General features: G+C 44.1%; 2 protein-coding genes across 5 annotated transcripts; one reads left to right on the top strand and one right to left on the bottom strand.

Moving 5' to 3' along the window:
* Positions 1-1801: 1801 nt before the first annotated feature.
* Positions 1802-10854, bottom strand: GTF2E1 (general transcription factor IIE subunit 1). 3 transcript variants are annotated; one of them, XM_028712283.2, is made up of 6 exons: positions 10714-10854; positions 9858-10108; positions 8539-8993; positions 7952-8153; positions 5515-5756; positions 1802-3809 (listed from the first exon to the last, which is right to left on the bottom strand). In XM_028712283.2, the coding sequence occupies exons 3-6, from the start codon at positions 8984-8986 to the stop codon at positions 3379-3381; spliced, it is 1323 nt and encodes a 440-aa protein (XP_028568116.2). In that variant the 5' UTR covers positions 8987-8993; positions 9858-10108; positions 10714-10854; the 3' UTR covers positions 1802-3378. The 3 variants fall into 3 exon arrangements, with proteins under 3 accessions (XP_028568116.2, XP_028568117.2, XP_028568118.2); XM_028712284.2 differs by having other exon boundaries at positions 9942-10108; XM_028712285.2 differs by lacking the exon at positions 9858-10108 and having other exon boundaries at positions 10714-10848.
* A 131-nt stretch (positions 10855-10985) lies between these two features.
* Positions 10986-21153, top strand: RABL3 (RAB, member of RAS oncogene family like 3). 2 transcript variants are annotated; one of them, XM_028712573.2, is made up of 8 exons: positions 10986-11121; positions 11981-12072; positions 13570-13699; positions 14677-14791; positions 15066-15216; positions 17375-17446; positions 19419-19457; positions 20383-21153. In XM_028712573.2, exons 1-8 carry the CDS (start codon positions 11076-11078, stop codon positions 20446-20448), a joined length of 711 nt encoding a protein of 236 aa, XP_028568406.1. In that variant the 5' UTR covers positions 10986-11075; the 3' UTR covers positions 20449-21153. The 2 variants fall into 2 exon arrangements, with proteins under 2 accessions (XP_028568406.1, XP_028568407.1); XM_028712574.2 differs by lacking the exons at positions 19419-19457; positions 20383-21153 and having other exon boundaries at positions 17300-17438.
* The last annotated feature ends 1340 nt before the right edge of the window (positions 21154-22493 follow it).

Raw genomic sequence — 22493 nt, 5'->3', positions numbered from 1 at the left:
CGATGAGGAGTTTGTGCTGGTATTATACTCCATTACCTTACTCAGGTAGTGAGGAGGGGGCAGCGAAGAGAACATTGAATACAACAGCACCTGCATGCCAGCATCTGTTATATATTGCCACAATCCTGAGCGTTACCTCCCTGCCACTCCACCCAACAATAGCCTATTGTACGAATGCTACAGCAAACTTGGTAGCAGTGCACAGATTGCTGTCACCGCATGAAGGCAACACGATGAAGCCTATCCAAGAGCAGCATGAATCATATTTCAGAAAGCAAAACATATGTGTGTGGGGGCTTGGTTCCTGAGAAGAGATTTTTAAAACAGGGCATAAGAACTTGACATTTCCAGACAAAATAGCTTCCTGTGTTATAGAACTAGATTTCCGAGAACCAGCGAAACATCTTTTTCTCTTAGTCTCCTTGAAACTCAGCTCAGACATATTCAAGGAAGTCTGACTGCTGGAAACATTTTAATTATTCATTTTTAGATTATAACTTACCCTGCCTGGGCCTTTGGGACACCAGATGCTCAAAAGAAATTAGTTAAAATTAGAATGTCAAGACTCATAAATGCAATCAGTCTGTAACAACATGCTTTACTTATCTGCAGTATTAGTCTGCAATTCTGTGTGCACTATATGTTGGGAGTGAACCCCAATAAATTATCTCTCAGTAAACATTTATAGGCTCTTAGGTTATGACCCATGCACACAAACTTGAGAGTAAATCCCATTGGACATGCAGGTTAAAAGAACTGTAACGAACTACCGTACTTCCCTAAGGAAGGCAGGACCATTCTGAAAACTCTTCTTGGATGAAATTTCATAGTACTGAGTGTCATATAGTCCAATCTAAGAGAGCATTGGAAATGTGGAAGAATAAAGGCAGTTGGAAATAATATTTGTTTCTTCATGGATCCACATACTGAAGACATTCCTTGTCTAAAACATCCTTGAGGCAGATAGTTTTACCATTCAAAGAGCTTCACAATCTACTTCTTACTTCATACAACAATTATGCTTCAGATCTGATCTCATCTGTAATGCAAGAGTTTTAATGCAGTTGCAATGCTAAACCATGGTTTGGTGATCCCTTGGGCTTTTGCATGTCGTCATCCTCTCTTCACCTGGAGTAGAGGTGGGGGAGACAAGCTATTGTTTCCAATTGCCAGGCCATGGCACCATCAAATAAATAAATACTGTATTTTTTGCTCTATAAGACTCACTTTTTCCCTCCTAAAAAGTAAGGGGAAATGTGTGTGCGTCTTATGGAGCGAATGCAGGCTGCACAGCTATCCCAGAAGCCAGAACAGCAAGAGGGATTGCTGCTTTCACTGCGCAGCGATCCCTCTTGCTGTTCTGGCTTCGGAGATTCAGAATAATTTTCTTCTTCTTTTCCTCCTCCAAAAACTAGGTGCGTCTTGTGGTCTGGTGCGTCTTATAGAGCGAAAAATGCGGTAAATAAAACCCCGCCCATCTGGGTGGATTTCCCCACTTCACTGCAAATGAGCCAGCCAGCAGCAACGAGGCCACGTTACCTAGCAAGTCTGCATGCAACAATCCAAGTCTGTATTACAATCCAAAGCCTAGATATGATTGACTGACTTTGTCTTATACTGGCAAAACAAGGTGTTTTATCTAGCAAAGGAATACGAAAGACAGACTGTGACATTGTGTAGGAACACCTACAAGACTCCCAAGAACTCTTCAACAAGTATTATCCCATTAAGCTTAAAAAAAAAAAAAAAAAAAGCAAGCTGCCCTAATTTGTTCATTAATCAATGAAAAACCAGTGGAAGATGTTGTTTGTGCCTTTTTATTTTAAGAGGGAATAAAAATTTAGACCATAGTTTAAAGATCGTGTGTCTATTACCTATCAAAATTTCCAAAGATAAAATCTTAAGAGAAACTTCACAGACTAACAAAACATAGAGGGTCAGTATACAACGGCTTTACATTTTAAGGGACCGATAACGTGTACCATTTCAGTGAATTAAAACAGCATGTGTGGCAGATGCTAAAGTTTTAAAATACACAGTCCTTTTACCACTCTGCTCTACTATAATGCCAAATAAGAAAAACAATGATTTTTAAAAGCTGTAAATGTTTTTAAAACGTAAAACATTACAAGATCGGCTTTGCTTGTGTAGGCACTGCTGGATATATAAAATAGACTGTTCTGTGCTAAATACTGACACACAACAAAGTTCTGCATAATCATTCAAAATCGAGAACACCTTTTGGGTTTGTGCCAAATTAAAATATCCCCAGCCCGAGTCTCAACTTAGGCAAAATCACTTTTCTGGGCAGAGTCCAAGAATGGAGAAGAGAGTTTTTCATTCAACATGGACTATCCAGCATGGGGAAAAATATGTTTTGACAGTTTTGGCCCATCTTTAGATTATGACCTACAATGGGAAGTATAAGAGCACTTCTGGAAGTAGGGGCTGAACTGAAGGTAATTTACATTTTGAAGTCAAGTCCACCCATTTGAAAATTATAGCACTGCAGGTGAAGTGATGGCATGAAAAGCCAGGAATCCGCCCATGTTAGCCAAGAAATAAAATCACTGACCTGGAAAATAAATTTCAAAAATGACAAGTTTTACAAGACTGTAAAATTCACCATGCTCTTTGAGGCTGTGACAACTTCTTCCTAGTCAGCAATAACCAAAATGTCTACCTGTCTCCAGTGTGCCTCTTTTCCAAGAAGCTATTTCAACCACTGTGGTGGCTTACTATCCATTAATTAACATGATTGTACTTATATTCTCTGCAGCTATAGATCTATTTCAGAAACGATAGGATCTATAAGAAAATGGTACATGGGGAACAAACTATATATCCTGCTTGTCCGGGTGTAAGAAATAAAAAATACCCACATATTAAGCATGCAGGGCATTAAGTGGTTACAAGTAGATCATATGCAGTTCTGAAGCAACCATCTTTAGATATTGTTTTCAGAGGAGATGCTATCACTGACTCAGAATCTAGGAAACTCAATGCAATGCCTTCTACAACCCCCTTTCAGGACAGAGAAACAAGCAACCAAAAGGGCATTCCTATTTCCCAGATCAAAAGCAAACAATTATTAAGTACATGGAAATGAACGGATCTGGAAACTTTCAAAGTGTAGCTCTGCACACAAATATGTGAGGAAGGGAATCCAGATTGCCCAGCAAGCTCTCACACTCTCACACTACATCTTTGGCTGGCCGCCTCTTTATCCGTCCGATTGCTCATGTGGCATTTTCTGTATAAATCTAAAGAACAATTGAATTAACTCAGAATGTATGAGAATATAATTCAGTATTTTGCTCTGTTCCAGAATTTCCAGGTGACTATCATCTATAAATGCTGCGCACAAGCAGAAGGGAGCTAATCAAACATGTCCTCAAACATCCGTTGGCCCATCGCTATGTACTGGTCTTTCTCCTCCAGAGTCATTTGGGCCACCAGCTCAGGTCGTTGGGTTACTTGACTATAATAAAATGGGCGCCCCGCCACCATGACAGTGGGGTCTTCCGTCACCACCTCGAACTCATCATCATCATCTTCCTCTGTCAGCCCATAGTGTGTTGTTGCAGCCGGGGCGACGTGGGGAGGGGAGTCCTCATCCGATTCGCTCGTCTCGCTCTCAGAGTCACTGGCATTGGTGGCAGAGAGTGGGGCGATACCTCCCATGGCAGCTACAGAGGCAGAGGGGGTTTTCTTCTCGTGGATGAGCAGAGCCTGCATCACCTCCTCGTTATTGTCGAGGGCAGCCGGACCCTCTTCCCCTTCCTGTAACATATCTGTGTCTTGACCACCTGCAAGAAAACAAGGGAAGCAATTTTACATGCTACTGCTGCAATACTAAAGGTAAAAGGTAAAGGACTCCTGGACGATTAATTCCAGTCAAAGGCGACTATGGGGTTGCGGTGCTCATCTCTCTTTCAGGCCGAGGGAGCCAGCGTTGGTCCACAGACAGCTTTCTGGGTCGTGGCCAGCATGACTAATCCACTTCTGGTGCAACAGGACACCGTGACGGAAACCAGAGCAAACAGAAACACAGTTTACCTTCCCGCCACAACGGTACCTATTGCACTGGCAAGCATTCAAACTGCTAGGTTGGCAGGAGCTGGGACAGAGCAACGGGAGCTCACCCTGTTGTGGGGATTTGAACCGCTGACCTTTTGATCAGCAAGCCCAAGAGGCTCAGGTGTGATTTTCGGCGTCTGGGCATGCGCAGACGCGATTTCCGGCATCACTCTGTGCCAGTCTGGCCCACAGAGGATCTCTGCAGGAGTGATCTGGCCCATGCCCAGTAAGCCTTACTGACCCCTGCTATAAACTGAGCAAAGTGGTGTACCTTTTCTTGCACTATATAATTTCAAAGGTGGGGGTGGGAAGATGAATATCTGAATGTTTTTCTATGAGAAATTTCTCTGTACATAGAAAAAACAACATAGCAGGGAAGAGGTATCTTCAGTCCTCTTTCCATTCCCAGTTAGGAAATGTGGTAAACCTGTGAAACTGGGGATGGATTAAACCCCACAAAGGTGTGGTTACACTAAGAAGTGCAATGCCACAACCAACATTTTGGTTTCTAAGGTAAGCTGGAATAATGCAGCTAAGAGATTGCATTATAAATCAGGAAAATCATGCCTTGAATCTCACCTTGATCATGAATCTGTCAGCCTTATGCAACCCAGTTGCTCAGTCTGACCCCACATCCCATTGGGAAATATAGGGATAATAGTACCAGGCTACTTTAAATGGCTGTAGTGAGAATTACAGTAAGATAATGTGCATAAATTCCTTCCAAGCTTTCTGAAAGCATCATGTCAATTTTAAGTCCTACAGATGTCCCACAAGACATTGTTAACTCAACCTTCTGAAAATCTTTAGTTCTAAAAATCAACATGGAGCAGAGCATCTGTCACTGAGACTTCAGTGTTAGAAAACAAACAGTGTAAATCCGGCATAGGCAAACTCGGCCCTCCAAATGTTTTGGGACTACAACTCCCATCATCCCTAGCTAACAGGACCAGTGGTCAGGGGTGATGGGAGTTGTAGCCCGAAACATCTGGAGGGCCGAGTTTGCCTATGCCTGGTGTAAATGTTCTAAGGAGCGTAAACTAATCACACTTTTTACACATGTCTGAGAAGGCAGCTACTTTACCAAGAGTAAGCACTAAGACAGTGTGTCCGCATGTGCACAAATATGTAGAGCACACACTTCCCCATTCGGAATTACGCACTTTCACTTCTTTATTTCTCCCAGATCTGTTTAAATTTCAGATATTTATATATTGCTTAATACTCAGAATTTCTACATGTACATTAAAATGCCTGCTGAAATAAGGAAGTCTTTGTTATGTGCCTGCAGTTCGGTAAGGAGTTTGCTTATCTAATCTCAACTGAGAGGGAGCTCCACAGGGCCCACATCATTGAAGGCACAGCTTCTAGTAGTTGCAGTAATCAAGTACTGAGGTTACCTGTTCATGAATCACTGCCTTTTAGCTTTCTTACCTTCTTTCACTTCATCAGGATCATAAGCCCCTTGCACTGTGCTCTCACGCAGCCAAACCGGTCTCTCTCTAGGTGGCTTCCCTTCATTAGCTGGCTGGTGCAGATCCTCTTGGTCCTCCATGCTGATGATGACATTCTGGGTATACAAGTCCTCATAAGAGGGTCCCTTGGTAGACCAGGCTTCCCTGTGCTGCCCACTTGATAGACTGCTGTTTGCCAAAGCACTGGCAGCCCGCTCCTTGCTGTAGACAATAATAAAACACAGGTAACAAAAAAGGTAAACGACCCCTGGACAGTTATGTCCAGTCAAAGGCAACTATGGGGTTGCGGTGCTCATCTCGCTTTCAGGCCGAGGGAGTCAGTGTTTGTCCACAGACAGCTTTCCAGGTCATGTAGCCAGCATGATTAAACTGCTTCTGGCCCAACGGGACACCATGACAGAAGCCAGAGTGCACAGAAACACCGTTTACCTTCCCGCCACAGTGGTACCTATTTATCTACTTGCACAGGTGTGCTTTTGAACTGCTAGGTTGGCAGGAGCTGGGACGCCCCATCGTGGGGATTCGAACTGCTGAGCTTCTGATCGGCAAGCCCAAGAGGCTCAGTGGTTTAGACCACAGTGCCATCCGCATCCCAGTCCATAAAACACAACACTTTGCTAACACAGGTATTTTCACTCATTTAAATGAATTGAACTGTTAAATCACATGTAGTGTTCTACATTTTCTACATTTTCGATCTATGAGGAAAAAATTGTGGCTGTTATTAGAAGGTGTGATTACGGTTGAAATTTTTTTTAGCTTCTGCTCTGATGTGGATTGTTTGTTTCATAAGAGTTCTGCACTGTGATTCTGGTGTTTTACTAGATTTGTGGCTCTCAGAACATTGCTTTGCGGGGGATTAATCAATGTAATCAAATAAATAGAATGATCCCATAAACCATGCAGATTTCGCAGCAGTGTCATTATCTCAGGAATTTCTGGAAATTTCAACTGGGGGATATAAGTATCACTATATGTTTATTAATGTGGGATTATGAAGAGGAGCGCCACCATATAAAGACAGATAATGGAACCATTAGGTGTAGGCATATATTGTCTAAATAAAAGTATGTTCTAACACACACAGCACAGAGAGGTGGAAGAGTTCTGAGGTGATATAACAGCCAGTATCACTTCAGACTATAGGTGAAGGATTCCTGTAAGTTCCTATACGTTAAACTAATTTACCTCCGAGTATAAATTGATACAGCCAAGGAGCAGTCTGGGCTAGTACCTCTCTTCTGATGTATTTGGGTTTTGTTTCTTAAACCTTCAGGCAGTTTGGGGTTTGTTACATGTGCATGGGTGGGACATTAGGCCTGGTACAATCCATTTTATCACCTCAGGCTTCTATCACCTAGTATTGCATCATGTGTAGGGGTAAACCCTAATTTACTTTATCAGCAATGTAATCTGTAACAAGTGGACAGTATCATCTTCCAACAAGATTCTGAACTTTTAACTAAGAATTGGGCCATAATATATTTGCAGTTATTATATATAAATCAAATGGGCATAAGCGTCTTGAGAAAAATTATAACATTAGAAGACGAATGGTTAGACCTCTTCTTGGAACAAGTTATTGGATTATGGACACCTTTATATCAGCTGTATTGTTAAAGCAAGTGTTATGTTTTTGTTGTTCTTTTTTCCTGAGGTGTCTAGTTTCAAACACTTAGGGCAGGGTGACTAAGCTTCAGTTCAGGGGCCTGATCCAGACACACACACACACACACACACACCCAGCATTTTCTTCTCACTCCCCAAGGCCTCACAAACATGGGTGGTGGAAACAGAAATAACTAAACAAATAAGGTAGACAGAACTGGGGTGGGTGGAGTTTAGCAGCGCAATGGGAATGGGAATTGTCCACTCCTTAGTCACCAGACTGATGAACAGAGAGGAAGCAATCTGCTGATCAGTTGATCTGCTGAGAACGATGAGGGTCATGTTCAACGTATTGTGGGTGTGAGGAGACCATACTTTCCCCTGGAGGGTTGGTGAAGGGTAAATGCTGCTCTCAAGCTAAAAAAAAAAAAGGTTAGCCACCCTAACTTAAGGCTTCGCTTAAAAAATTAGCTACCCATAGGAATTTGACTGTTGTGTTCTCACTGTAGGAACTTAAGCAATCCCAGTGTCATAGCAGACAAAGTGATTGGGAATACATATTGCTAAGCAACTAATCCTTACGTGCCACTCTACAGAGTTCCACTTCTTCAGCGGTCTGTCTCCTTTCCCCTTAGCTGTAGACTAAATGCATCCTGATTCTTCACACAACAGGTTGTGCAAAGGAAGACTGAACCTCATGAGCAGTCCTAACATATCCTACACCAAAATGATGTTTGAATGTCAACACACCAGTACCAGGTGCAGAAGGTTCAGTACCCCAAGCCCACCTCTGTTTCAGCGCGAGAATCTCCATAGGCTCAGGTTCAAGTAATTCGTAGGCTAGGTTAACATCCTCAGTCTCACGGAGGAGTGCATAGATAGGTTCTATCTGTTCGTTAAACCGTGCCACAAGCGTTCGTGCATCCTTTTTGGGCATTGCCGATTCATCTTCCTCCACTTCAGTCTCACAAAAGGTGCAGCGAAAAAGTCCTAAGAAGAGAAACTGCTATGAAGTAAGAGAGATACAACTAAGTAGCATTTCAAGTAGAATAATTTATTATTAAAAACATTTCCCTCAGAATACCAAAAGAAAAAAGCAGAATGATATTGGAATGACGCATTTAAGACTTAATTCCAGAAGCCTTTTTCATCTCCTTCAGCCGGACATAGGCAACATGAAGCCTGTAAGATGCTTCCGTGCTTCCGAGCGACATATCCTCACCACCAGGGTAATTATCTGTTAACATGGATCAATCACATGGACTAACCAAGTTAGGTGGTTTGTTCCCACATTAGCTTCAACCTGCTCAGGTAAGGCACCCAAAATTTGTCCAACCCAGTTGGGTTGCTTATGAACTGAATGCTTGTACCTTACCTGTCATGGGATCAAACAACTGGTTTGCCTCTAAATCTGTGAAGGTGCTAAAGCAAATCGGGCATCTGAAGGAGGCTCGGTTGGTGGAATCTCTTTCATCTGTCTCAATCCTCCTCCTCATGTGGTCTAGTTTATACTTCACAACATTGACCAGCAGGCGGTAATTGATGAAATAGAAGTTGTGCCGGGTGGTCTTGCCATCTGAGGCCGTCTCCACTCTCATCCTACATTTGATGAACTTGTCCCCTTTCAGAGTGTTGAGAACAGCGCGGAGCTGCTTCCGATCAAACTTCAGCAATTCCAACATGTCCTCCTCTTTCACGCATGGATTCCGAATTAGAATGTCCAGGGCCAAAGAATGTTCAGTGCCATAGAAGCCACGTACCACATACTTGGCAAGGCGCTTCAGAGCAGCTGGGACTTCCGTGAGAACATCTGGGTCTGTCATATCAAGTCTGCAAACATAATAGAAGGAAATTATAAAAATGAGCTCCGTGGCCCAATAATTTTGATTACCACAACTATGTGTTCCCCTTACCAGTTAGCAACAGTATTGCCACTGTCATTGCACTGGGTTTACCATAAAATGGTAGATACACACCACCAGTCAACACAGATGGGTTTTTAATCCATACCAAGAAATCAAATCTCAAAAACAATTATACTACCTTTAATGGGGCCAGTGTTTTTGAATTATGCTTCTTTGTGCTGGATGTTCAAGAATATTCCACCCACCAAAGATAAAGTAAGGTGCAATTTTGCCTTATCTGCAGAAATTTTTGCTTTTAAGATGCAAAGGCAGAAACATCTGCAGGCTTACAATACAACTTTGTCGTCGTCTTCTCAGCCCAACTGAGTTCAATGGGACTTCCTCCTAGGTAAGCAGCCTTAATTTGGCTATGCGATCAAATTAAGTTGAAATTGCCTTTTAGTACAAAGTAGTGCCAGCAATGCCCAATTATCTAAATAAGCAACAGCCTATTCAACCTTTTGCCAGACACATCATTCAAGTTAATCTTGTTTTACTGGCTCTGTGGGCAGATGGAGTTATCTACATATAGTCAAGGCTATGTTACTCCATCACTTATTTCTAGTTTGGAGTCCTGTTTTCTACTTCTCAACCCTTCCTTAACCACTCCTCACATCCAGATCTTTCTATCTTGTAGAAAAAGATGAATAACATGTAATATGAATCTCATCTGTCTCTCGGTATTTCCTGCCGTCATACTGGAGAACAAAGTTGATCTATTTTATTTTTTTTACCCTAAGCTACATCTCCTCATTACCCAGCTGAACCAAGTTTTTCCGGTCATACCCACCTCTTCTAGCTACACTGCCTTTCCTGCTTGTTATTCAATTCTCTTTGATCCTCTTCAATCTAGTTTCATTAGAAGTGCTCTCACTATGGTATTCATGGATCTTCTCCTGGACAAATCATCATCTTCTCTGCCCTTTTCCCAAACTTCCAGGGGATTGTTGATCATACCACACTCCTCTGGCTTTCAAACCATCTTCTTCTGATTTCCTTTCGATAAATCTTCATCTTTCCCCCGTTCCCCTCATATAGTGCCTAATAAAGTATAAAGTTCAACAAGTTTATACTTGGGCTTTCTATTTTCTATGGGCTTACTCATCAGTTGCAGGGTGGGGGAATCCCCCCGTTTCTACTTGAACTGGCACAAAATTAGATACAGGAATCTGATGACAATTTCTCTTATTTACTTCTACTGCATACTCTCCACTATTTCTCCACCTTTCATTTGAGATTTTAAATTTCATGTGGAGAAACTAGAAAACCTCACAAAAAAACTGGCAACTGTTTAGGGAAGCTTTTGATGTTTGAAGTTTTGTCGTGTTTCTGGTGTTCTGTTGAGAGCCGCCCGGGGTTGATAGGAAGGCCTGGGGGAAAACCGGAAAAATTGGGTGGAAATCCATTCCCCCCCCCGTTTTTTCCCGGAAAAATCCTGGGTTCCCCCCCCCCATTTCCCCGGCTTTCCCCCCAGGCCTCCCCATCACTCGTCTGGCTAAGGTACCAAGGGATGTTCCCGCTGCTAAGGGCAACCCGGAGGCTGAGGGGGCAGAATCGGGGGGTGGGACGTCATAAGCGTGCGCCGGGGGGGGAAAGGCTTGCGGGGATTCGGCCTCCCCCCCCCCCCGAGGGCCGCTTCGACTGACCTGCGAGGAGCCCCGGACAAGCCAGTCTTGCTGTCGTCGCCGCCGCCGCCGCCGCCGCCGCTTCCAGGCCGCACCGAGTGGGCGAGCGAGGCCGTCGCCGCCGCAGCCGCGTCACTGCCGCGCGACGCCGACGATAGGTAAGGCAACAGTCAAGTCTCGCGGAGCGGCCCGCCTCGCCCGCCTCCGAGAGCCAATGAGGAGCGCGAACGCTGGGGTGGGGTGGGGCGAGCGGCGCAGCCGCCAGCCAATCGGGAGAAAGAGACGAAAGCGACGGGCTTTCCTAGTTCGGAGAGCGTAACTGACGGGGGGAAGCGGGAGCTGCTATTGGCTGGCGGGCGCGTCACTCACTCCGCGAAGGGGCGATGGCTGCTTTGGAGAGGGTGAAGGTGCTGGTCTTGGGGGATTCAGGTGAGCGGGAGGCGAGGGCAGGGGAGGGAAGGAAAAGCCGCAGAGGGGACTTCAGGCTGCAAGGGGGGAAGAGGAAGGGGCTCGCCAACACGCTGGGTGTAGATACAGGGGGACCTCGGGTTACAGACGCTGCAGGTTACAGACTCCGCTAACCCAGAAACAGTGCTTCAGGTTAAGAACTTTGCTTCAGGATGAGAACAGAAATCGTGCAGCAGGAGGCCCCATTAGCTAAAGTGGTGCTTCAGGTTAAGAACAGTTTCAGGTTAAGAACGGACCTCCAGAACGAATTAAGTACTTAACCCGAGGTACCACTGTAATAGTAATAATTCATAATAATATAGATGTAATGGGTGTAGGGACGCAGGTGGCACTGTGGGTTAAACCAGAGCCTCTTGGGCTTGCCGATCAGAAGGTCGGTGGTTCGAATCCCCGCGACAGGGTGAGCTCCCGTTGCTCGGTCCCTGCTCCTGCCCACCTAGCAGTTCGAAAGCACCTCAAAGTGCAAGTAGATAAATAGGTACCGCTCCAGCGGGAAGGTAAACGGCGTTTCCGTGCGCTGCTCTGCTTCGCCAGAAGCGGCTTAGTCATGCTGGCCACATGACCCGGAAGCTGTACGCCGGCTCCCTCGGCCAATAAAGCGAGATGAGCGCCGCAACCCCATAGTCTGCCACGACTGGACCTAATGGTCAGGGGTCCCTTTACCTTTTTAATGGGTGTTACATGGGTCTAAGGACTATCCTACTAGGAGTTTCAAAATCTACTTGTTCCTCCTTAATTTAAACTACACAGAAAATTTACAAGAAAGGCAGTGATGTTTCACTTACTATGAAGGCTTAGTTTGCAGTTGCCTTTTTTGCAGGTGTGGGGAAGTCCTCGCTTGTTCACCTCTTATGTCACAATCAGATGTTGGGAAACCCGTCTTGGACTGTAGGCTGCTCTGTTGATGTCCGAGTAGGTGGAACTATAATTTTCTATTGTTTGGTGGTATTTCACTTCAAAGATGAGGGAAATTCTGAAGTCTTATTGGCAAAGTAAAAACATCTAATCAGGTTGCAAAGGGAATTGTAAAACAATAGGCTATTGCAGTAGGGAGCAAGAAATCTTAATTCTGAAGCAGGCAAACATTAGTAGGTTGATCTGTTTTCAATCCAGCCTCTGGTGTAGATAAAGTAATGCAGATTTGTAAATAAGCCCACAAAAGTGACGGGAGCACCAATTTTTTTCTAAACTGCTGAAAAGCTAGTAGACCATGGTTTTGTGTTGGCAACAGAGGAAAGGAAGTTCCCCTAATCGCTGCCAGCTGCTAATTTGACTGGTGGAGAAGGAATGGAAAGAGTTGTGTCTTCTTTGCCAGCCTGGTCACATGTTTGCAAGGAATTCCTGGTCACCTATGGATACCAGCCAGGCAATTTGTTAAACAGAAGGCTGAGGTAATGTTACCCAGTTGAACTGGTGTGGCCTTGCAGCAGCTGTTGATACATCAAATCACCAAATTTTGGCAGACCACATGCTTGATGTTGCCGGAGATTGAACAGCCCTGAGCAGATCAACTTGCCTTTGACAGACTGACCTGGCTGTATTCAAAGAAGCGGTTGGGGAATAGTTTGTTCTCCTCTGTGCTATTCCCTCCATGATGTGTTCCCTCACATATTTTGTCTAATACAGTGGTTCCCAATTAGCTAAATACTGTGGGTCCCCTGTTTTTTAACAGCCAAGCCATAGACCCCCTACTTTTGAAAAGTTTGAGATCTCTGTCGTAGTTTTTGTTAGGAGAATGGTGCCATGGACCCTCTCAATGGGGGGGGGGGGGTTTACAGGGACCCATATACTGATAACTTGCAGCTTTTTCAACTGATCCCATAGTAGTTCCTCTCTTGTGTCCTCTAGAAACGTTAGAAGAAGCAACCATGGGAGCAAGCGCATGATCTATGGATCCAGTGCCTCCTTCCCCTCAAATGATTTTTTTAAGGATTAGAAAAAGTCACGGGGGTGCCTATCAACAGCTATTTGACAGGAAAACTAAATGGAGCTTACATGTGAAGCGTCAGTTTGCGTCTTAGTGCCAAATGCTGGAGCCAAAAGAGAGGACAGCTGTCATCGTCATGCCCCTGGTTCTTGAGCTTTTGGTAGCTAGCTGCTAGTGGAAGCTGAATGTCAGACCAGATGGATTTTGATCCAGCATGTCAGTTCTCATGCTCTTAAACCCCTCTCCAAGCCCACCTTGTTCATGAAGCCCTTGGAGGAGCGGCAAAGTGCTATGCATGCTAATGCCCCTATATAAAGTAGTTGTTAGGATAATACGAAAACGAATCTTATATTTATTTTTATGGACAAAACCATTACAAAAGGCACAACAATAGATTGACTGTAAGCAAACCATATGCCTTCATGTAGAAATCTGTATTGCCTTGTTCTACATACATGGCACTCTTGGTTTTCCATTTTCAGATTCATGACTACAAAGAAGGAACCCCAGAAGAGAAGACCTATTATATTGAATTATGGGATGTTGGTGGTTCAGTGGGCAGTGCCAGTAGTGTAAAAAGCACACGTGTTGTGTTCTACAACTCAGTTAACGGTAATGTATGCAGGTTTTAAGATCTGGTTCCTATTACTTTCCTTCTATGAGAACACCTGTTAACTCGATTCATGCAGAACCTCTTCCAGAAGTACTACAACAGAGAGTTTCTGATATCAAAGCAGGGTTCCTTACTCGGCTGAATTTAGATAAGAAAATGTTTTACTTTTGTAGATACCATATACATGTACATTCTGGCAAATCTGCTTAAAATTGCTTTCTGAAATCATCTTCTGGGTGCAAAGGTGTTCGTGGTGCCTGTTTGTAACCCGGTAGACACAAGCTTGCAAACAGATTAAATTTGTGGCAACCCTCTGCCACAGTGCAAACAACGCCACACATACTGAGAGACGGGGGTCTAAAAGCACAAGGCCCTTTGGAGCTCTGGTCCTTTTATAATTTGTGTCCATGGAGTTGTATGGTTGGAAAGAACCAAACGTGCAACACCAACTCTGAAGGAGAGGAACACTTATAAGGATATATTAAATAGTTAACATGTATTGTCTTTCATGTTTAGGGACTAGAGTCCTCAACATGTGTAGCAATGTTCTATTGAAACCATCTGGCTGGGGATGGAAAGGGGTGGTATAAGATTTATCTCCATAAGTTGCAACATCTCTTAAATAAAATGACTTTCAAAATTCCTGCATTGATCGAAGGGAATTCTGAGAGGTAGTCCGTAATGAATGACGTGAGAGAAGCATGTAACCCCAGTTTTCCTGTAGGAGAGGACTTGGAACAATAGAAAAGAGAATAATCAAGGGCAGTAAATTGGAGACTCCCTTTGATTTCAAAAGCAAATTGCATAGGGTGCTGTACAGGAAGCCAAAAGACCCAAACTACCTTGGGTATGTGAAGCGAGTTGTGCGGTTCTTTCAACCTTGCCTTGTCTTCTCACCCTGCAATGTCTTTCAACATAATTTAGACGGTGTTTGGAAGAAGTCATTGTATTTATGAATGGCCTTGTACTTCTTTAGGCATAATTTTAGTACATGACTTAACCAACAAGAAGTCCTCCCAGAACCTGTATCGGTGGTCTTTGGAAGCTCTCAACAGAGATGTGGCTCCATCAGGAGTGCTGGTGACCAATGGGTGAGTGTGCAGAGGACCTGACAATCATGGCAGATGTGATGGAGGGATGAGATAAGTTGAGAGTCTCTCTCCCCTTTTCCAAAATGTGTGTGGAAGAGTATTTCCCAATACTCTTTTGCCCTTTTACAAGTCCACCACATATGAAAAAACATTCTACATCTGCTGCTGCTTCACTAGACTTTTCAAGTGCTCCCCTCCCAGTTAAGGTTAGTGTCTTTAATGACTAGTGGAAAATATTGTTTACTGACCCACATGTCCTCTTTTTCTTGTGTAGGGACTATGACCGTGAGCAGTTTGCTGAGAACCAGATTCCGCTGCTTGTCATAGGGACCAAGCTGGACCAGATCCCAGAAGTGAAACGCAGCGATGTCTTGACCAGAACTGCTTTCCTTGCTGAGGATTTCAGTGCAGAAGAAATTAATCTGGTTTGTATTTTGTGTCTTATTTTTGTCAATTTGGATTAAGATTTTATACAGTGGTACCTCGTGTTACATGCGCTTCAGGTTACGGATGCTTCAGGTTACAGACTCCACTAACCCAGAAATAGTGCTTCAGGTTAAGAACTTTGCTTCAGGATGAGAACAGAAATCGTGCTCCGGCGGCGCAGCAGCAGCAGGAGGCCCCATTAGCTAAAGTGGTGCTTCAGGTTAAGAACAGTTTCAGGTTAAGTACGGACCTCCGGAACGAATTACGTACTTAACCCGAGGTACCACTGTATACATATATATGAAAAAGGGCATGAATACTTTTTTTTAAAAATCAGATTTATTGTGTTTATGCAATCTGCAGATCATTTACGCAAACGTTACAGAGTTAACCAGAATAGTATGCGTTGCATACTTTAAATAACTCCGAGAATTTGCTATTGTTAAAGAATGATAATCAGACTGCATCTCTTGTCAGTTTTAATAGTGGCAGCCTAATTATTCACAGCATTGGTTGCAGCAGGAGGTGGAGGCCAGGAGAGAGGTTCCATTACAGCAACTACATTAGACTGCCACAAAAACCTAGAGTAGATTTAGCCTCATGCTGAAAACAAATTTCTGTTAGGCTGTGCTCAGGCACAAATGAGGTGGAGTGCGCAGAATGAAGACCCTGCTTGTAGAAAGCGTGGTGTGGGGAAGTGGGAGGAAAAGCAGAGCTGGATTTTGTGGGGAGGGAGTTTGTATTTTTCCAGAAAATTTCCAGAATATTAAAAACATGATAAAACATCAAATATTAAAAACTTCCCCAAACAGGGGTGCCTTCAGATGTCTCCTAAAAGTCAGATAGTTGTTTATTTCCTTGGCATCTGATGGGAGGGCGTTCCACAGGGCGGGCGCCACTACCGAGAAGGCCCTCTGCCTTGTTCCCTGTAACTTGGCCTCTCGCAGTGAGGGAACCGCCAGAAGGCCCTCGGCGCTGGACCTCAGTGTCCGGGCAGAACGATGGGGGTGGAGACGCTCCTTCAGGTCTACTGGACCTTTGAGGCCGTTTAGGGCTTTAAAGGTCAGCACCAACACTTTGAATTGTGCTCGGAAACGTACTGGGAGCCAATGTAGGTCTTTCAGGACCAGCGTTATATGGTCTCGGTGGCCACTCCCAGTCACCAGTCTAGCTGCCGCATTCTGGATTAATTGTAGTTTCCAGGTCACCTTCACAGGTAGCCCCACATAGAGCGCATTGAGTAATCCCAGCAGGAGATAACTAGAGCATGCACCAGTGGCATGACAGTCTGCGGTCAGGTAGGGTCTCCGCCTGCGTTCCAGATGGAGCTGGTAAACAGCTGCCCTGGACACAGAATTGACCTGTGCCTCCATGGACAGCTGTGAGTCCAAATTGACTCCCAGGCTGCGCACCTGGTCCTTCAGGGGCACAGTTACCTCATCTAGGACATAGATGCTCAAGGACATGAACTTGTGGAGAAAATATGTTACTTGTTCTTTTGATTAATTTTGTGTGTAAGTGGCAAGACAGGCTTCATTTGGTCAGTGGAAAGTGAGCAGCATTCTTCAGGTGGTCAAGGACATCTCTGTTATATTCTCAGTGGCTAATAGAAATAATGGTTGGCTACCAAGCTTGGGCACGACTGGTTGATTCCTGTCTATCTACATGAAATTGATTGTCCACATAAAAAAATTCCCTTGTGTGAACTGACTCTAATACACAGCTATGGCTTCAGTTTGAGCCCTAGGGTTGGCGATATTTGGTTTTCAGAATCGTGATATATCACCAGCTAAACATCGTGATATACTGATATATCATGATGTCTGCAATAAGGATGGAGCTATGTAGAGGCACTGGCTTGCTTCACGGTTTTCCCCACGTTGTGATTTTTGCATTGCAGGCACACACAAACGCACACACACACACACACACACTATATATATATATATATATATATATATATATATATATATATATTTTGCCAGGTCAAACATTATGAAATCATTATCACAATATGGACTTCAAACCTGTTTTGGACAATATATCGCCCAGCCCTATTGAGCACAGGATTATGTTTTGCAGTTCAGAACTCATGTGCTTGTTAAGGATTGTGGTTTCAATGACTCTCAAGAGAAAGTTACCTGTTGATGTTTTCAGGACTGCACCAACCCTCGCTACCTGGCTGCAGGCTCCTCCAACGCTGTGAAGCTTAGTAGATTCTTTGACAAGGTGAGTCTTTCAGTTAGGTACTGCATGTCTATTGCTTTTTCATTATTGCAGCATAGAAAGTGAAGAGCGTTAGCCTTGAGTAGCCTGATGTGAATTGCATAGGCCACTGGATTTCCTTTACAGCTGCTTGAACAGATTCCAGGAACTGAGCAGGCCAGGCTGAGACAACCTGTTGAGGACCTAAAAATTCGCGGTCAGGGAGAGCTGTATTCTGTGAGAGCAGTTCAGGCACACTAGACAAGTGATAAACAGGCAGATTAACAAGACTGGAGATGAAGAGTTCAGGTAGCGCCAGGAAATCATGCAGGATAAGAAAACAGCAGAGCAGGAACATACAGGAAATACTTTTGGAAATGCAGAAGGAGGCCACAGGCAAGAAGTCACCCATTTCTGATTCAGCCTATTTCTGGGTTTTAAATTAAGGCTCTGAGATTTTTCTGCCTGTCTGACCATGCAACAGCTGTAGACAGAAGGCAATGAGGTGTCATTGAAATTCTACTCAATATTGATCCAGAGCAGATTCCAGTGTATAGTTAGCCGAGTAAAAATTTGCAACACATTGCAGGATTCCCAAAGAGGCATTTCATTCAGCTGAGCTTTACTGCTACTGAAGGCAAATGAGCATAATGGTCACAAATCCAGCATATTCAGGATTGGCACTGTTCATAAGAAATCCAGTTGCAGCAGACTTCACTTAAACTTATTTATGTATGCTACTACTGCGGCCCGTGTTTCCTTAGCTCCAAAATGGAAAATGAGCAAGGTCCCAACCAAAGAAGAATGGCAACTTAAGCTGATGGAATATGTGCAGCTTGCAGGCTTAACATATAGAATAAGAGAACAAGAAGAACATACATTTATAGAAGATCGGGAAATGTTTATTGAATATATGGGGGGAAATTGTGTACATGTGAAAACGCTGGCAGCATTAAGAGAAATTCAACAGTGTAAATAAGTTGGATGGATGCCACAATGGAAGACTGAATGGTTTAGTTTTTGTAAAATATGCAGGGATATGCAAAATGAACTCTGGAAAGAGAAGAAGGGAAGTCATTGATATTTTAAGGATGTTAACATGAGTATTTTAAATTGTAAAACATAAAATTTAATAAAAGTTATGTAAAAAAAGAACAGCGCCTCTCACTTTGGGTTGGCTGGATGGCAGTGGTCTTGCCAAAGGAAGCAGGAGCCAGCAGATGGTGGAGACAGTCCAACTCTCCATTCCCTCGCCAACACGCCAGGGAAGCCAGCTCTCCCCAACCACTGCAAGAAGGCAGGAGTCCTTGATAATTGTTTCTCCTCTTGGCACAAGCCTCTTGAGGCAGCGTGTTGGCTTACGATGTTGAAGCTCAAAGTTAATACAGTGGTGCCCCGCAAGACGAATGCCTCGCAAGACGAAAAACTCGCTAGACGAAAGGGTTTTCCGTTTTTTGAGTCGTTCCGCAAGACAAATTTCCCTATGGGCTTGCTTCGTAAGATGAAACGTCTTGCGAGTTCTTGCGAGTTTGTTTTCTTTTTCTTAAAGCCGCTAATAGCCGTGCTTCGCAAGATGAAAAAACCGCAAGACGAAGAGACTCGCGGAACGGATTAATTTCGTCTTGCGAGGCACCACTGTACAGATATCTTGACTTCAACATCAAACCGGATTTTTCTCTACAGTTCTTCCCAGAATGCCCCAGAAAAAATCCAGGGCAGTCTTTTGGAGGGAGAAAAATACCTTCTCATTGAGAAGTCCTTCTACTGCCTGTGTTTAAATGTCTTTCTCTTTTTTAAGAAAAAAGTACCATGCTCTTTCAGTCTTTGCCATAGATTGTAACCAGCTTCAGGCTGCAATGCGGTGTGAATTTCATTGTGCTCAGCCAGGCTGGGCAATGGCACCATAGGGAAACATCCTTATTTAAACCAATTGGGCTGCCACAAAGTCTGTTGTATAAACCAATGCACAATACTCACTCTTCCCTTTTTATTTTAGGTCATAGAGAAGAGGTACTACTTACGAGATGGTAACCAGGTATGTGTGCTCTCTCCTTAACAGTTAAAATTTTGAAAGCTTTGGCAAAGGGGGAAAATAGGAAGAGATGTCAAAAGGACAAGCACTGATGTAATCCAAGTCATTGCGAAACTCACCAATGAGATAAAGCCTCTGCTTTGCTTAATTTTTAATCTCCTCAGCAAAGAGCTGGGAAGGAAAGCAAGTAGGTATGTCTCAAAATGTCTGCAGAAGGTAATGATGGTAGTTATGTCGTCATAGAGTTGCAGTCAAAATTATTCAACCCCCATTGCAAATCAGGGTTATTATCAAAATTTACAGATTTTCAGCTGTTTGCAATGAACACATCAAACAAAAGCAATTGAAATACCTCAACGCGATGGATGCTTCCAGTGGTTCCCCCCAATTCAGCTGAAATTGCAAAAGGCAGTATTTTTTTATTTCTAAAAATTCCCGGGCAACGCCAGGTACTTCTGCTAATATTGTATAACCAGAGATTTTCAGCCATTTTGAGTCCACAGCTCCCTTGACCAACTACATTCTCTCACCCCTGTGGGGCTCAGGAGCCCAGTTATGCCCCCCCTCGCCTGCAGCACCAGCAACCCCTCACCCCTTTTGAACACCCTCCTTTATGGAGTGTTCCCTCAACCTCCTCTCCTCTCCTCTCTACTTGGGAGTGACTCATGTCTCTGGGTTGCCCCCCGCCCCAAGAGAGGAGCCTCCCAGAGGCACCATTTGCCTGCGGAGCTGGAAGCCAGGGCTGCTGCAACAAACAGCCTTGCAAGTCTATGGGGGGCAGAGATGCAAGAAGGGGTCAGAAGAGGGAGGGAAGGAAAGAGGGGCAGAGGCCATTGTTGCCTGCGGCACCCCTGACCATCATTCACGGGACACGGGTTGAAAAGCACTGGTATAAACCAATTCTAACGTAAGGTTTTTTGTCTGACAGATTCCCAGCTTCCCAGAGAGGAAAAGATTTGGAGGCGGCTTTGTAAAGAATCTTCACTACGACTGACCACCACTTGCCAACTAGAGACTATGGAAAAAGAACGATAACGCTTTTACCGCAACATTCCTGTTACTGCAACGGATACTTTTGCTAACAAAATCAAGTTCTGGAGCACGTAAATCGCCAAGACTGCTCCACTGCAAGTGCTTCTGAACCTATGCAGAAGGGTGTCTTTCCAGACCTCTGGAAAGAACCTGAGATCTTTTGGACATAGTGCAATGATTTCACTGGATAGGCAACAGCATCGTGGAATATGCTGCCCCATAAAATGGGGTTATATCCATCCCAGTGCTACCCAGAGTAGGCCCACTGAAGTCAATGAGCAAGTTAAGTTTATTTATTTCCAAGGGGTCTCCTCTGAGTATGACTTGGTTGAATGCAAACCCATGTTTTTTCTGTGTTCTGAAAGTTTTATGAACCTGTTCTTCCACCCCTAGCAGAATGGTTGTGCTGAGGTGGATTTTAAAAAAGAATTTAAGAATCAAAGGCTTATAAGCAACGAAAACATCAGCATTCCAGCTTACTGAACAATACTCTTGCTGATGCAATGGCGTTGATTTCACCCTGTTGCTAAGGGACCCCCTCCCCAAAATATCTGTGATCTGTAAAGAGTTGTGTAAAAAATAAGCAAGGGAAACGGGAAGAGATTTGGAAAGCCTACATTGAAAATAAATGATGTTGCTAAGCACAATAATAAAAAAATTAAAAACCTGGTGGTTATTTTATTGAGTTTTTGCATTTAAGCAAAGAACACGAGATACTCTTATGCACAGGACTCGAATACTTAGAGCGGATGTCTGGGAAGGTTGAGAAATGAGTTGATAATCTGAATGCCCTATTAAATCCAGTCACTGTCCATCAGAAACTCTTTTCAGCCATGACATGCTTTGTGTATCTTTTGCACTGGCAAGTATCCTTGGGTAAACACTCCTCCCCCGTCGCATGCAGCAAAACTGGGTAGAATTTAACCCATGCTCGGCATGCGCTCACAGGGAGCAGAGGTGAAAGAACCCCTTTTGCAAGGAACTGCTTTTTCTAAACAATTCTTTTCCCTTTTCCTGTGGGAGGCACAATTTCTTTGTTGTGTATTGATGTAGGTGGAAAAACCCAGGGTCAGCAAAGCACGCAGACCCCATTTTTTCCTGCAGCGCTGCACCATGGAGAAGTCCCTATTGGAGCCCATGTCTACATAAAGCAGGTTTCTCCCTCCACGCAACAGGACTTCTTCATCATGCAGGGGGGAAAGTCTGCTTGTTTTTGCAGCACATCCCTTTCAAGAAACAGGCATGCAGTGAAGGATAGCAGACCTGTCCCCCCCCCCCCCCGCTGCTGCTTCCTTTGGCTTTGTCCATCTGTTCACAAGAGGGAATGGGCAAGTTCGATCAAACTGATTTAACCCAACATCTGTTAAGTGGGGGGTTAAATCCTTCTGCTTTGGCTGCAGGCACCTGAGACAGTGCAGATATGAGCCCTGACCCATCAGCTGACATAAAAAGTATGAATAAAATGGCAATGCAAGCACAGGTTCCCCATGTATGCATTTTGTGCTACACTTATCCCACACTTCCAAGCATGTGCTAACTGGAATTAGAATGAGCATAGTTTCCCAGTACGTTTCCGAGCACAATTCAAAGTGTTGGTGCTAACCTTTAAAGCCCTAAACGGCCTCTGTCCAGTATACCTGAAGGAGCATCTCCACCCCCATCGTTCTGCCCGGACACTGAGGTCCAGCTCCGAGGGCCTTCTGGCAGTTCCCTCACTGCGAGAAGCAAAGCTACAGGGAACCAGGCAGAGGGCCTTCTTGGTGGTGGCACCCGCCCTGTGGAACGCACTCCCACCAGATGTCAAAGAGATAAACAACTATTTCTGGGTTAGCAGAGTCTAACCTGAAGCATCTGTAACCTGAAACGTCTGTAACCCGAGGTACCACTGTAGTGTAACAAGAACGATGGACACAATGGAGTTATTAAAAATTTGGATTATTTTTAAAAAGATGTAGTAGAAAAGGTTTAACAACAGAACCCATGGAGGGGAAGGTGGGAAGTCCAGAG

Source organism: Podarcis muralis, chromosome 17, assembly GCF_964188315.1.
Source record: "Podarcis muralis chromosome 17, rPodMur119.hap1.1, whole genome shotgun sequence".
In the NCBI taxonomy this organism is placed as follows: Eukaryota; Metazoa; Chordata; class Lepidosauria; order Squamata; family Lacertidae; genus Podarcis; species Podarcis muralis.
Note: the sequence above shows the minus strand (reverse complement) of the source record. Positions and strands in the feature narration are given on the sequence as shown.

Excerpts from the sequence above, each read along its gene's own strand:
- RABL3 (XM_028712573.2), top strand. The coding sequence starts at position 11,076 with ATGGCTGCTTTGGAGAGGGTGAAGGTGCTGGTCTTGGGGGATTCAG. Across the intron at positions 12,073-13,569 it reads GCTGCTCTGTTGATGTCCGA|ATTCATGACTACAAAGAAGG; the intron begins GTAGGTGGAACT and ends TTCCATTTTCAG. Across the intron at positions 19,458-20,382 it reads ACTTACGAGATGGTAACCAG|ATTCCCAGCTTCCCAGAGAG; the intron begins GTATGTGTGCTC and ends TTTGTCTGACAG.
- GTF2E1 (XM_028712283.2), bottom strand. The coding sequence starts at position 8,986 with ATGACAGACCCAGATGTTCTCACGGAAGTCCCAGCTGCTCTGAAGCGC. Across the intron at positions 8,154-8,538 it reads GTTGTTTGATCCCATGACAG|GACTTTTTCGCTGCACCTTT; the intron begins GTAAGGTACAAG and ends TTCTCTTCTTAG. Across the intron at positions 5,757-7,951 it reads ATTCTCGCGCTGAAACAGAG|CAAGGAGCGGGCTGCCAGTG; the intron begins GTGGGCTTGGGG and ends TATTGTCTACAG.